This window comes from Mauremys reevesii, linkage group 21 (assembly GCF_016161935.1).
Source record: "Mauremys reevesii isolate NIE-2019 linkage group 21, ASM1616193v1, whole genome shotgun sequence".
NCBI lineage: Eukaryota > Metazoa > Chordata > Testudines > Geoemydidae > Mauremys > Mauremys reevesii.
In genome coordinates, this window is record NC_052643.1 from 16,334,944 (window position 1) to 16,350,095 (window position 15,152).

Below are 15,152 nucleotides of genomic sequence, written 5' to 3' on the forward strand. Positions count from 1 at the left end.
AAGTCTGGCTTAAAAAAAAAGAGAAGAAAGCAAATGTGTATCCTGGCCAAGTTACTGAATAAACATTTTCCCATAAAACCCAGTGCAGGTCCATTAGCTCTTACTAACTCCTGTGGGTTTTGTACTTGCTGTGTATGTTTGCTGTGCTGCCATTGTTCAGATGCGCTGTTGTATAACGACCTCATTGCAGCCATTGTTTCCAAGATGTCCATGGTAACCTGCCACCAAATAGTGGCATTTTTTAAAGTCTTCAATTAGGTGAGTATCCTCAGAGCCACTGATACTCTAAAACAGTGATTCTCAAACCCAGTGGTTCAGGAGCCAACTTAGCAATCAACGTTACTCAAAAGAGCCACAGTAATGTGAGGTTTCAGAGTAGCAGCTGTGTTAGTCTGTATCCGCAAAAAGAACAGGAGTACTTGTGGCACCTTAGCGACTAACAAATTTATTTCAGCATGAGCTTTCATGGGCAACAGCTCACTTCTTCGGATGCATAGAATGGAACACACAGACAGAAGATATTTATGTATAAATATCTTCTCTCTGTGTGTTCCATTCTATGCATCCGAAGAAGTGAGCTGTAGCCCATGAAAGCTCATGCTGAAATAAATTTGTTAGTCGCTAAGGTGCCACAAGTACTCCTGTTCTTTTTACAGTAATTTGAATTCATTGTTTCATTTACCAATTTGTGTGTGTGTGTATATGTATGTATGTATTCTCATAGCAAAATGACTGACCAAGTATTATTATTTTATCAACTATAATTGGTTAATAACATAGTAAATGCATCATGTTCAGTTTATAACTTAGTTTGATTAATAATTAAATCACACAATGTTTTAACATAACCGCTGCAAAGAGCTGCAGGAGACACAGTAAAGAACCACTTGTGGCTCTCGAGCTTCAGTCTGTGTCATTGATTTAAATATATCTTTCCAACTTGCTCATTCATGGAGGAGCTACTTGTTTGGAACCAGTAGCTTCTCCATGAAAGACCCCACCTATAATTCATTTCCTTTCTACCTGAGCTGTTCTCTTGTCTTCACTCTCCCCTACTCTCAGCATATAGACTACAAACTAAAAAAGTAAATCGATTGGTGGCTTTTTATGCTGATGGTAAAAAGTTACTATAGATCAATTTAGCCGTTACTGCAAACTTTGGACCCTATTTGTGATAACAGATTACTTGCATTACTGTCAATATGTCTCATAGTTTATGTGGAAGAACAGACAGCATAGATTGTCGTTCTTTGTTCTTTTACTCACTAAATTCTTCTGTGGTTCACCAGACTTTGTGTAACTGATAAGAGAATAGAAATGAAGAGACATGCTCTGTTGCCAATAACTGAGTTGTAAAGTAGTGATTGACTCTTACATGGAGATTTTTCCACCAATTGGTTGTCAAGATTGGATGCTTTTCTAAAAGCTCTGCTCTAGGAATTATTTTGTGGATGTTCTATGGCCTGTGTTATATAGGAGGTGAGATAGATGATCACAATGGTCCTTTCTGGCCTTGGAATCTATGAATAAGCAGAACAGAGAACAGCACATTGAATAAGAATAGATTCTCTAATTGAAAGTGAAGGTATTCACTTAATATATTTTGATGGAGAGGAAACCTTTAAAACAAAACAGACCTTTGAGGTTTCATTTTGCAAGTGCTATCTGGAGCACTTCAAAAGCTATGTTGAGGCAAGATTTTCTTCTAGGACTTGATAGCCTGATCATGCTAGCAGGGAGAAATCAATTTTTAAAAAAATGCAACAAATACAAATCTTTATCTTCTTCATAAGTTGCAGATGAAAATGGCATTTCTCTGATGTGAAATATTCAGAAAATGAAAGTGTACTCAGATAACTGTGAACTCTTTCCTTCTTTTTTTAAATCTTCAGAAAATGCAGTTGACCACTGGAAGGAAGTATGTGAAGTTTATTTCTAAACAAGATGGTGTCTGGAGGACCAAATAAACTTTTGTGGACCACTGAAGCCGAAAGATTAATTACATGACATTATTTTTCGTCTCTTCACCGTGTGGTTCAGTACTAAGTCAACGTTGCTTTATGTTAAGACCAAACAGTAGTCTCCTGACATCAACATGTCGTCTGTAACAAACACTCAGACTCTGGTGGATTTTGATCCTCCTGTCCTTGAGGAAAAGTCAAAGGGGAAATCATTATTTCAGTTGGGCCCCCTCTTTGCTAGCAGGAGTGAGAAATTTGTGATTGCCAGGAGTGACAGTGTACCAGAAGAAAATGTACTGAAAATAACCATCACTGAGACTACAGTCATTGAGTCTGACTTGGGCATCTGGAATTCTCATGCTCTGATCTACCTCACATTGTGGTTTTTCTTCAGCTTTTGTACCCTTTTTCTTAACAAATACATTCTTTCACTGCTGGAAGGAGAGCCCAGCATGCTAGGTAATTATGATTTTCATTATAAGCTTCAGTTCCAATAAAATATTTGAGTGTCAGATTCTGTGTGATAGACTTAAACTGATAAGTGGTTTGTTCAGAGTGAGAGCAGCATGGTCAAGTGGTCTAAGCACAGGACTGGGATCTAGAAGTGCCTAAGTTGTAATTTTGGCCTTGACATGGACTCCCTCTGGCTTTTAGCAAATCTGCTAAATCTCTGTGTCTCAGTTTCCCCCCTAGAAGGTGGGATAAAACTATTTCATAGGGATTCTGTGAAGATTTGTAAGGTAATGTTTGTAAAGCACTTTAAAGAGGAGTGCTATGTAATTTTTGTATACAATGAAACTTTGTAGTCTGTTGAGTGGTAAAATTGTGTTTTTAGGGTTGTTGTTTTTTTTTTTTTAACTTAAAGTCTAATTTTAAATAAACTGTTTATATTCTTATCTCCAAAGACCTACATGGATCTAAGGTCTCACTGAATTGCAAAGGTTTGGTCTTCATATGACCACGAACAATAGTTGTGTTAACGTACCTGGTTTTAAAGGAATAGAGGGGCATGGTAACTATGAACTAATTTTTATAGGAACACAGTGAATCCTCCATCTTTGTCTCTTATCCTGCTGGTCATTTCAGAGAGAAAGGGCTTTTACTAGAATTTTATGAAGCTTAGAGATAAGCATCTATATTTGTTGACACCTACCAAAGATCTCTGAAACTAAATTGATCTAATTTGGTATCTAGGATAGCTTGGTACTTAATGCTGTATTCATCTTCTGACCTCTCTTGGTTTCTCATTTTTCCTTAGGTGCTGTTCAGATGCTTTCAACCACTTTCATTGGCTGTATAAAAATGTTTGTTCCATGTTGTTTGTACCAGCACAAAACACGTATCTCTTACCCTCCCAATTTCATCATGACAATGCTGTTTGTTGGACTGATGAGGTAAATGGTTGAATATTTCCAGGGGGGCAGTATAGATGGTAGCACTGTGTGCTGCCTTGCAGGAGACCCACTTTCACGTCTCTTCTTCCTTCATGAGAAGGGCAGAGGGCAGAATGTTCATACAAAGCATTTTCTCAGAAATCTCACAATGATCCATCTGTCTTTCAGTTGCTCTTTCTAAACACCTCTTTTCTTCTGACAAGTCTTTGAAACTTTCTTTGCGCTCCATCGGTTTTAATCCGCCATCTAAAAAAACCCCTCTCTCTCTTTTCTTAATATTTTCTTTTGGTGATGTGATGTGACGTTTCTCTTCTCTTTAAGACTAATACTTTGTTTTCATTCAAGACTACCAGATGTTCTGATTATTACTATTTATTGTGGTGTTGCTGTGTCCTCCTGTTATCCTTTCCTAGCAATTTGTATCAGAAGTTACTTAAAATATTTATAAAATTACATGTTGTTTTTAAACTTACACCTTTAAAAGAAAGTATTTGCTATAGCCTTAGACAGAGCAAGACTATGTATCATGCCTGATGAGAGGCTATTAAAACATTGTTTGGGCTCACCTTCACTTCAAGTCTAAACGGGTTTTTACTAAACTGGGTGCAGCTATAGAACAGAGTCTTTCAGCACTGTTGTGTTTTATGATTTAAAAAGAAACTGAATGGAAGCTACCTTTCATTCTGATGAAATAGGAAGCTAAATGTAGCATACATAATTTAGTTACTATACCACAAATGTGTATATTTAAAAATTGTGGCACAGTAACTAAATTGTTTGTTAAGCATCTAAAACTAAAATAGGCCTTTTAAGCATAGTTTTACTGTCTCTGCTTGACTTTGTATGTGTCTCTTTCAGGTTTGCAACAGTGGTTTTAGGTCTAGTGAGCTTGAAAAATGTGGCTGTTTCATTTGCTGAAACAGTTAAAAGCTCTGCACCTATTTTTACTGTCATTATGTCCCGGATGATTTTAGGGGAATACACTGGTAAGTAGTTTGTTGGAATGTAATCATTTTGCAATGTATTTGGCGATTGATAAAGAGATTCCATCTGAGTTGTTTAGTGATTAATGCAGCTGGAAAAATTGTCCTTATTGAACAGAGTCTAGACTGTAAATTGAGCAGGCAAGAACCTTTTTTAAAGTAATTTGTCAAAGGACAGTGTTGGTTGGAAATTTGCTTTTTTGGAAAAAAAAAAACTGTTACAATTTTTTAGATACCATATATACTCGATTATAAGCTGGTTCGTTTATAAGCGGACTCCCAGAAGATGGATAAGTAAAAATGGAAAATTTTTATAACCCGTTCATAAGGCGACCCTATAATTCAGGGGTTAGCAAACTTTGACTCCCAGGCCATCAGGATAAGCCGCTGGTGGGCCAAGATGGTTTGTTTACCTCAAGCGTTGGCAGGCACGGAGGTAAACCTAAGTAAACAAAGTGTCCCAGCGTGCCAGCTGCTTACCCTGATGGGCCGGGACAGCAACTGGTGGGGAATTTTTTGGTGGGGGGAGAAGCTGGGAGTCAGGGCAGTAACGCCCTGTGACCACCCCCTACAAGACCCCACTCCTAGCCTGGAACCCCCACACTCTCCACAATCCATCCCTTCCCACCTTATCTGGCCAGCCCCGGAGCTGCAGCTGCTTCAGAGGCTGGGGGGAGAGCAACGTGGCCAGGAGCGGAGAGACTCTGACCCCGCCTCTTCCCTTCTGCTCCGCTGGCTGTGCTGCCTCTCCTTGCTCCTTCTGTGTGTGGGGGGTGAGGGGGGGGCGGGCGGGCGCTGTGTCCCACCTTTCCCTCTCTATGTCCCACCTTTCCCTCTCTATGCCCGTTCATAAGCTGACCCCCTTCTCTGGTGCTTCCCTTTTTTGCTAAAAAAAATTTGGCTATGCGATACATTTTTTTAAAATTAAGTTTATGTATATGTTCATCCCATGTGGAAAGCTGCTGATCTAACAAGCATTTTAAAAATCTTGAGTGTCTTTGCTGTGTCCAGCCTGAGGCTAAAAAATAAAACTGGCCTCTTACATGCTTTTTCATAATCACCACTGAATTGCAATTGCATTCTAGTCTTCTAGTCTTTGAGAGACCTTGCCCTGATCAGCAATGTGCATTCTTCCTGACATGAAGTCTGAGGGGGAGAGGACTGAATGAAGCCAGAGGAAGGAGGATTAGCACAATCGCAGGGCAGGAGGGCAAATATTAATTTCTTCTGCCATTTGAGGACATTGATAAGGAAAACAAGTCTGGAGAAGATCAATTTTAATTTACCTCTGCAGGCAGATGTGCTGGTAACTCAGTACACCTATAATATCTTTAAATGCAGGTCAACAGCTTGTCTGAAATCTCCTTTGATTGAAACTAAAATATCCACTAGTTTTGAAATGACAGGAGCCATTACTAAACAAGTTAAAATAGAGCTCAGTCATTTTTTCTCAATTTGTATTATCTGATGCATGTCGTTTTGGATGTACAATAGCGTAAAGTAGAGCTGGATGAATTTTTTTGGCTGGAACTTTTTTCACTGAAAAATGCAGATTCAGCATCACTGAAACACTTTGTGATTTTCTTTCTGGTTAGGTGAATTGTTTTCAGAAAAAAACCCTCTCTGTCGCAGTTATTCATTTTAGAAAGACGGGGTGGGTGAAGTAATTGTGACATGCCCCAGAGTACAATCTGGATTGTTGGATCGTTGTGCCTCCTTAACTCTCCAGTCTGGAGTGCACTATGCCCTGCTTTGTTCTGCGAGCTGCCACTCTGCCCACTCACTCCAGCCCTCCAGCATGCAAGTCACCCCCAGACATATACCAGAGTGCTGTGCACCGCCACTCTTGAATTACATACAGGGTGACACCTGCATATTCCTAGTCCAGACTTGCACCCCAGAAATGTCCATTTTACACTGCTTAAGACCCCTTTGATCAGAGTAAACTCATTAATTAGTGTGTGTTTCCATCAAAAGGTATGAATATGTAACAGCCTTTGTAACCTGAGTAGATTCCCCAAACTTCAGTCAAAACCACACTGACTTAGATAAAACATTAAAATAAGTTCATTAACTACAGAAGGATTTTAAGTAATTATAAGTGGCATAATCATAGAAGATCAGAATTGGTTACAAAAAGAAATTCAAGATAAAATCGCAGTCTAATTCCTAAAGTTTATCAAGTTAAGTCAGATTTGAAGGTTTCTCTGACCCAAAAGCCTACAACAGTCTGTGCTAACTGGAACAGGAGTACTTGTGGCACCTTAGAGACTAACAAATTTATTTCAGCATAAGCTTTCGTGAGCTACAGCTCACTTCTTCGGATGCATAGAATGGAACACACAGGAGATATTTATACATACAGAGAACAAGAAAAGGTGGAAGTATGCATACCAACAGGAAGAGTCTAATCAATTGAGATGAGCATCAGCAGCAGGAGAAAAAAAACTTTTGAAGTGATAATTGAGACGATTATCATTTCAAAAGTTTTTTTTTAATTTGGAACTGCTAGCAAACATAAAAATCCATTACTCACACAGCTCTGGTTTAAAGCCAATTTTTAATTTATTTTTTCACTTACAGGATTGCTGGTGAATCTGTCTCTCATTCCTGTCATGGGAGGATTAGCTCTATGTACAGCCACTGAAATCAGTTTCAACATTCTGGGTTTTTCGGCAGCTTTGTCTACTAACATCATGGACTGGTGAGGCCTGATGAAGGTTGCATGTAGAGAAGAGAAGGAATTGTTAGTTTACAAATAAACTAAGCCATATCTTCTCCCAGACTCTACAGTTCAGCTGGTGTTTCCCATACAGTATATTAATTCTTGGTATTCAGAGAATTATTTCTTAACAGAAGGCATACTGCTCTTAGAGATGAGAACGCCATACCTGTCAGAACACAGTGGATAAAGAATAGAACAACTCCTGTCATACAATGTCATGTACAATTGAATTATCTCTGTTCATGACTCTTGACAAAGTCTATTTACCAGGGATTTGTGACTAGCAGTGTCCTGGCTTGTAGCCTGTGGTAGCTTTTTCTTTTAACTACCAGGCGGAGGGTGGGACAGAGCCAATCAACTGCAGGTTCTTATTGCTAGTGAACTCAAATGGTGAATATACATTGCTTATGTTTTCTAATAAAATATGTGACCATGTTATGGAAGAATTGCCAAATGCATAAAACTAGTAATGCACAAGAATCTTGCAACTAATATATTATGGAAGAGCACTAGCAGCTCTAAACTTAAGGTTGAGCAGATATATATATTTTAATGTTGCTAGTAAGATAATTGAAGTACTCTAAGTTAGGTTACTGAGAGACTGTTTTAATATGCTAGGTTAACAATGAGTTCAAATAACACATGAAAATGGAAAACTTCAAGCATGGTATATCATTATTGACTCTAGTTAAACTATAATAATCAGAAAGCCATGACAGTTTTCTGATACACTTATAAGAACACTTTTCTCTCTGTAAAGAAAGCCTTTTCATATCCTATTGCAAGGTAAAATAAAAATTCAGAGAACTTTCTGATTCTTAAATATGTTTAAGGCTGTCAAGATTATCTACAAAATTCTTTAGTCATGTATCTGCATTAAATGGTGGGCAATTCAAAAATAATCAGTGTAATAGACTGCTGGGAATTTTTGTTTACGAAATGTCAAATTCTGTGGTCCAGAATTGTTTACAGAGGACACTGGTTCTTGCCACTGTTGTATTTGGATTAGTATTCATGTCCAGCCTCTGTCATTTCCTTTAAAAGTTTTTTGCCTTTTAGATCTATTTGGGGTCCAGATATCCTTATGTTAAAACAAAATAGGCAGACAAGATGATTGTAGGCCTGATTCTACACACTTGTTCATTTGTATTCACTTAGCACAAGTATAAATAAATAAAACCAGGTGCAAGACAGTGATGACTCTAGCCTCTATTTCAAATAATTTCTGTCTATATCTCAAGGCAGATGCAAGTGCAGGCATGAAAGGGCTGTGTGCATCTTTTATTTTTAAAATTATGTACCTGCAAATCAGGTGTGGTGCTTCTGCTTTTGGTTAATTGCAGTGTTGTAGATTAGTTTGAATACTGAAAACCTATGCACTCATTTGTTCTAAATGCCCATATCAGTGCACAACACCAACACAGGCTGGATATTCTTGCTTTGTATTAGTTTTTATCACTGTTTCCTAGAGCACAGCTGAACAGTAAAAGAAAAATAAGGAGTATTTTAGTTCCGTTCTCTATGAAGCACTTGAAAATTTAAAGTCTAAACCATTTATATTTAAAATGTTAACTGCAAAGGAACCTTACACTGCTTCTGAATGTTAAAAGTTAATAAGGCAATGCAAAAATGTAAATTAGCATTTTCACTTGCAGTATGTCAATATTTATATGGAATGTGTAGAGTAGATTGGTGTTTTGTATATATTTCAAAGACAGTAATATGAATATGAGACTTAGCTGGTTAAAAGAAAAAAGTAGTGCAGTTGGGAGAATATTAAAATAAAATAACATTGTGATAACTTTATAATTCTGGGAAGATTTTGTTCAATACAGTAATTGTGTTATAGTGCCTTCTGTAATTCTCTGATCTTACTTTATTTCTTTTTGAAAAGTTTATTACTTAATAGTGAATAGTGTGCTATTTATAAAATGGGAAATTAAAGCAGATTAATTAAATTTAAAACAGGATATCAAAACTTTCTAAAGTATGTTATAGGATATTCATTTTATCTATATCTACATATATCTATAGATATATATACTGCAAAAGAAGTTAAATGGCTTACTAAAGGCCTTCTTTCTGAATGCATCTTTGTTCTGATCTGTAAAGTATTCTGTTTAAATGTATGAAAACCCAGTGTAAATCTGAAGTTGTATATGACTGTCAGCAAGTATTTTATCGAAAACCTCATTTTCTGTCTTATGGAAATTACTGTTAAGTTCATTGTTTGTTTCATCTGTTCACTATAAATGGTGCCTACAGATAAATGTTCTGATTTTGTTTCCCCAGTTTGCAAAATGTTTTTTCCAAAAAGCTGCTCAGTGGAGACAAATATAGGTTTTCGTAAGTATCTACAATATTTCAAATATACAGTTTACAGAAAGGTCCCAGGAAACATCAGGGAACCACTTGTTTATAGTCATGTGGGACCGGGACAAGACTTTGTCTTCTCTATGTAGTTTGCTGATGACAGGTATATCCTACATACTGTACTTTAAATGATTGTGTGTCAGGAGAGGGAGGAAAAACTTTTGTATCCAAAATATCCATAAGCATTTGCTGGGGAGATGAAATCATGATCAACCAGAAATTCCCTCAGGATACCTAAAATGACAGTCACCTACTCCCAAACACAAAAATAACTCTTTGGGGCTCAAACCTGGAAGCCTTCCATCTGCATAGAACTCCCACTGCAATCACTAAGCTTGCAGAAACAGACCCTTCATTTCTATTCCACATTTTAAAACTCATGAACAGTACATGAAGGTATGAACAATACAGAACGCATGAATGAGTAATCAATTATTGCAGCAAATTCTGCCGATCCACAATTACAATACCTTTGAAAACAAATGATATGAAATGTTAAATGAACACTACAGTGTGTTGTTCAGAAGTAATTCCATAAATATATTTGTTTTTTAAACTGAATTTGTTTTTTAAAAACAGCTTGCCTATTAATCAAGGCCAGCATGGAAAGCAAACTGTTAGTTCTATAAGAAATTTTTTGAATTTGTCTTCCACAAGGCTTTTAGCTGATTTTTAAAAGGTTTTTTGACCACTGTAAAGTGTCAGTGCAGAGATTTCTATTTAAATCTAATACAGCTTTCTTTCTGTTACAGTTAAGGAAAAGCTTTTAAAAACATTTATTTTTGTTTTATTTGATTTCCATTTATAGTGCTCCAGAACTTCAGTTTTACACAAGTGCTGCTGCAGTTATTATGCTCATTCCAGCTTGGATATTTTTCATGGTAAGAATTTTTATTGGTTAACAAAGATTAATTTTGCTGTTTGATTTGTGCAGATGGCTAACTTTCAGTTTATTTTTCCCCTTCCATACAATCATGCTGACATTCACCCCTGTTTACTTCTGGTGGTTAAGCAAGAGATCCAGAAAATGTTTTAAGAAGCAGTTTCATGTTGACATGACATGACATGACAAATAAACCAGAAAGATAAAGTTTGTTTCAGGAGTTTAGGGAGCAAGTAATTTAGTCTGAATAAATGCCTCCAAAGAAGCAAGGTGGATGAGGTAATATCCAAAGGGGCAGACACATGAAGACTTAAAAAATAAATCCTAATGTTTGTAGGCTTCTTGGATAATAGCACTTTGTATTCACATGGTACTTGCAACCTTAATTATAAAAAAAGAAATTGAGGCATAGTAGATACAATCTGTTAGAGGCTGGGTAGAACTGTGTGGTTCCTAGCTCCCATTTCTGTGTTCCAACCATTAAACTGCATTAACCAAATGCAGTAGAAAAAAAGTTGACTTAATTAACAGTACATGAAAGTATGATATGCTGTGGGAAAGATAGTGATAGAATAGCGAAAATAATGATAGATAGACCTGTCCTATTACCTTAGGTATGACAATAGAAGAGATAAATGCAATCATAGTTTCAGAGTAACTGCACCCATATTCCCCTCCGTTGTCCCTTGAAGGCACTTACTTAAGGTGTCTGGTTCCCTTGCCATCACCTCTCTTGAGGTGGAGACTTAGGTTTCTCTACCCCTTGACTGGGGTTTGAAGGCTGCACAGCTCCCTGCCTTGCACTGTAAGGTCCCAAGCAAGCCAGTCTGCCTACATGCCAGCACCTGTGCTTTGTTTTCTCCCCAACAGCTATGAACAATGTATTGCCAGCAGCTACAAATTACTTCACAGCTCCTTCTAATCAAGTACATTTATTCTTAAGGCAAAAGCATTACTGAGAAAACTTATACAAAACAATGGAAGTTCCTATACACATGCTGAAAGCTTATTAGAGGTCACACATCAGAGTTATGGGGCCCTAATAGGACAAGGGTTTCCTTCCCCGCCCCCGACAGAAGATCCTGTTTGCTGGATCAGAAAGAAGGCCCTGAGTCATTTTAAATGCAGCCCTTTTATGCCAAAACCCTTTCTTTGTTTGTTACTTGGTCTCTGGAAAATCCAGTTTGAACCAGCATATGTGTGGATCCCAAGGGGTGGTACCTCTCTGGATGTGTTTAAATCCTGCATGAGTCAACTTAATCACCCCCTACTGGTTTTGGTTCCTGGAAGAGCTTTGATGATCCTCCACCATGCAGTAGATCACAATCAGGCATAAAATCCCTGGCCCATAGTGATATATAAACTTAATGTATGTTCCACCAAAGATACTGTAGGCAGTTACAATATCTGCAACAAAAGCAATTATTGTAACCATGCTAGCTAGATTAAAGAGGTCTTCAAAAATATCCCCATGCAGTGCTTGGAAACATTAGTGTTTGATTCAGTAGATGCATGGTTCTTGGTTCTCTTTAAAATCCTCTTGTGTGATCACCATTTCATTGTTTGGTGTTTGGGGAGGGGAGAATACAAATTATTTTCAAAAAGTGATGCTGCGGAAGAACCTTAGTTTTAAATCTGAATAAAAACAGCTCAAATACAAAGGAAGGAAGAGAGCAGCAATAGTGAGAGAACGTATGCCTCTAACTCTGATTACCATAAATTCCTGTGCTAGGTGACTACAACAGATGGGCAGATTTTAGGATCTTTACAGGAATAGAGAGCTCTTCTACTGAGTCACCTGAGATTTTGGTGCTAAAACCCTTAATTAGTGGAATTATAATAGCTGGTTAAGATCTCCACGTGAATTCAGGGTAGATACTGAGAGGGGATGAGTTTGGACACTAACTCATGGTAAGTGTGCTCTGTTTATGGTGGGTTAGGAACTCAACTCATTGTGAATGGGCCAAGTCACCATGACAATCAAATTACATCAACAGTTACAAAATTAAATCTGACATCACTTTGGGTAATGCTAGGCGTCAGGGTTGGTGGAGGGTTAATAGAGAACCTTTTTGTTGTAACACGTTAATATTCAAAGGAGGAAATATCACACAGGATAAGTGACAAATAATGAAAAGTTTGGATAAATAAGGCTTAGGCTCTCCTTGCTCTCTCCTGCAGAGAAGATAAAACATGAAGGGTATAAACATTCCATCTCCTACTTCTGAAAATTAGATTAAATATTCCTGTCTTTATTTCCAGTATGAAGAAGTGCCTCCTTTAGGCCTGGGGTAAAATTAAGTTGCCTAGCCTATGTTTGCTTGTAAAAGAAAAGAGGACACAGCTAGATTCTTAAAATCCTGTTCCATTCTTTGGCTTTAGGATGTGCCAGTGATTGGGAAAAGTGGAAGGCGTTTCAGTTACAACCAAGATGTCATTGTACTGCTCCTAATAGATGGAGGCTTGTTCCATTTGCAGAGTGTTACAGCATATGCCTTGATGGGAAAGATTTCTCCTGTAACTTTCAGGTAAAACTGTAGCTTTTGTGTCAAAATTATGGTTCTTTCCTTCCTTAGACCATCTCATACTGGTAACTGATTGAAAATGCTATATGGTGGAATAAATAAAATAAAATAAAATAAATTCTATATGTACTCCAAATTAATGAGGATGATTTCCAAATCCAAAAATCAAACATAGGGCCAAATCCTTGTACTGTATGAGGCAAAGGGACTACTGCTTTTGTGTGTAAGGAAAACAGGATTTGATCCTTCGCATTATGCATGTGGGACAGGTATGCACAGTTCTTAGCTTCATTTCACATAAATAAGCAACCACATAGGAATACAGTTACAAATTGCTGAATGGAGTTTTAGATATGTGATTCTAATTTTAAAGTATTTGCTGATACTGCCAGTTTTCTGGTGGGAATGAGTAGGTGAGTGGATTAGCCAAGGGAGAATTAGTGACATTCTATTGTATGTTTTTAAAAAAACAGCATGTCTCTTACTTGGTGACTTTAATTATTCCCATTAGCTCTCAGTTTAGGGATATTACACAAATATTATTGCTGATACTTAAAGGATTCCACAGTCATTTTTAATTAACCTAAGCAGGAAAAGTAGAATCTGGCTTTCTGCAAGATAAAGCACCAAAAGATCCAAGTGTGATGGAGCATACTGAATATATTGTGTGTGGCGAATGTCAAAGCCTTTCAGTCCTTAATATTTGTGTTTTGTTGTTTCAGTGTTGCTAGTACAGTGAAGCATGCGTTGTCAATCTGGCTAAGTATTATTGTGTTTGGTAACAAAATTACAAGCCTCTCAGCCATTGGGACAGTTCTAGTAACAATTGGCGTTTTGCTATATAACAAGGCAAAGCAACATCAGCAAGAAACAATACAAAGCCTGGCAGTGGCAGCCCCACAACCCTCACAGAGCACAACTTAAGATACCAAGCCACTAATATCCAAGGATTTAAAGCCATATGATTGATACGGCTCTTAATTCTTCCACCACAACCTGACACAACTCAGAGGAACTTTGTCTTAAATGGATGCTACCCAAGCTGTTGACAATGCTTGGTTTCTTTGAATTCACAACAGGTGAAAGAATGGACTTTGCTGCAGAGAGGGGAAAAAATGGAGAAGATCCTATAAGCCCTGGTTTACTAGAAACTGACATGTAGAACAGAAGACCAAGAGTAATCCAGCATGGTAAACATTGGCTTCACACTCCTTCCTTGACTCTGCAAATAAATAACAAGACTATATTGGAGATAAAACTTCAGTGTCAGATGGAAAAATAACTTGTACCCCAGCCCCACAAAAGTAATGTGATAACATGACCCATCCCTGTTTTCTGCATGCTTGCAGTAGGATGAAACTAGTGCATAGGAAAAAGATGTCTAGTTGCCACTTTTCGTAAACATCCTAGACTGTTTGTGTGTGTGTGGTGAGGATCTGGAAGAAAGCACTTTGAAAGACAAAATCAGTCATTTTTGTTTACACAGCTGTTAGTGTAAACTATGAATATGAGCAGCTACTCTTGAGTATAAAGCCAGCAAAGAGAATTTGTGCTTTCCTTTGAAATTTTCTAACAACTGGAGCATTGCAGTTTGCCTGGGTGCCGACCACATTCATGTGTCTGCAAAACTGAAACACACACACATGCCTATATACTAGGAGTCAACACAAATAAGTATAGTTGCTATCAGGCAAAAACCACTGGAAATTTTCAGAAATAAATGAGGCATCAGCATTTCCATAGTAAGTACTGTCTTAATTTTAGAAATAAAAAAGTTTCCTTTGCATTGTAATTTATCATAAAATATTTTTAAGGCAAGTGAGGAATGAGTTTGATTTTTCTTTTTTTAATTTATAGGAAAGCAGTAAAAAAACAATAGACTTCTTGAAACTCGGGGCTACAACTCTATCTTTAGCTTTTGTGCTCAAGTATTTTAGTATGTCCTCTTACAGTGATAAGAAGTCAGAGTGGATAGAGTTTAAGGCTAGAGTTTTAACCTTAAACTGAGAATATTCTGGCATCTGTTTCTTTTAACAGGGTTTTTTTTTAAATTTTGCATGATATAGTATTAAAAAAAAATTCAGTGCTTTGAGAGAAAGAAGGTAGAAAGCTTCAGCTTCATTTTGATTATTTCACATTTAAAAAATGCTAAATCTTTCTTCATTGTCGTCAGGATTACAGCATAGGCCTCTCTCTCCATAGGGCAGCCACAGTCATTCATCAAGATTTAGAAATTTCCTACAGTAACTGGTGTAGTCCTGGTTTTACCTAATGTTAGTGAAACCCAAATCAGTGCCATGAAGCACAG

At 37.3% G+C, this 15,152-nt stretch overlaps 2 protein-coding genes across 18 annotated transcripts in view; both read left to right on the forward strand.

Moving 5' to 3' along the window:
- Positions 1–14,662, forward strand: part of LOC120387846 (solute carrier family 35 member E2A-like) — a 29,746-nt gene extending 15,084 nt beyond the window's left edge. For 14 of the 15 annotated variants that reach the window (XM_039509103.1, XM_039509095.1, XM_039509093.1 and 11 more), the window contains 8 exons: positions 1,893–2,420; positions 3,220–3,355; positions 4,214–4,341; positions 6,922–7,042; positions 9,356–9,409; positions 10,245–10,317; positions 12,702–12,847; positions 13,567–14,662. In XM_039509103.1, the coding sequence (XP_039365037.1) occupies positions 2,096–2,420; positions 3,220–3,355; positions 4,214–4,341; positions 6,922–7,042; positions 9,356–9,409; positions 10,245–10,317; positions 12,702–12,847; positions 13,567–13,768 (1,185 nt within the window). In that variant the 5' untranslated portion in view covers positions 1,893–2,095 and the 3' untranslated portion in view covers positions 13,769–14,662. The remainder of the gene's footprint in view (positions 1–1,892; positions 2,421–3,219; positions 3,356–4,213; positions 4,342–6,921; positions 7,043–9,355; positions 9,410–10,244; positions 10,318–12,701; positions 12,848–13,566) is intronic. The other variant, XM_039509106.1, reaches the window with a different exon arrangement.
- LOC120387844 (cyclin-dependent kinase 11B) overlaps positions 14,477–15,152 on the forward strand; it is a 37,433-nt gene continuing 36,757 nt past the window's right edge. For all 3 annotated transcript variants that reach the window (XM_039509078.1, XM_039509083.1, XM_039509085.1), the window contains exon 1: positions 14,477–14,586. The gene's annotated coding sequence lies outside the window, so the exon portion shown is untranslated. The remainder of the gene's footprint in view (positions 14,587–15,152) is intronic.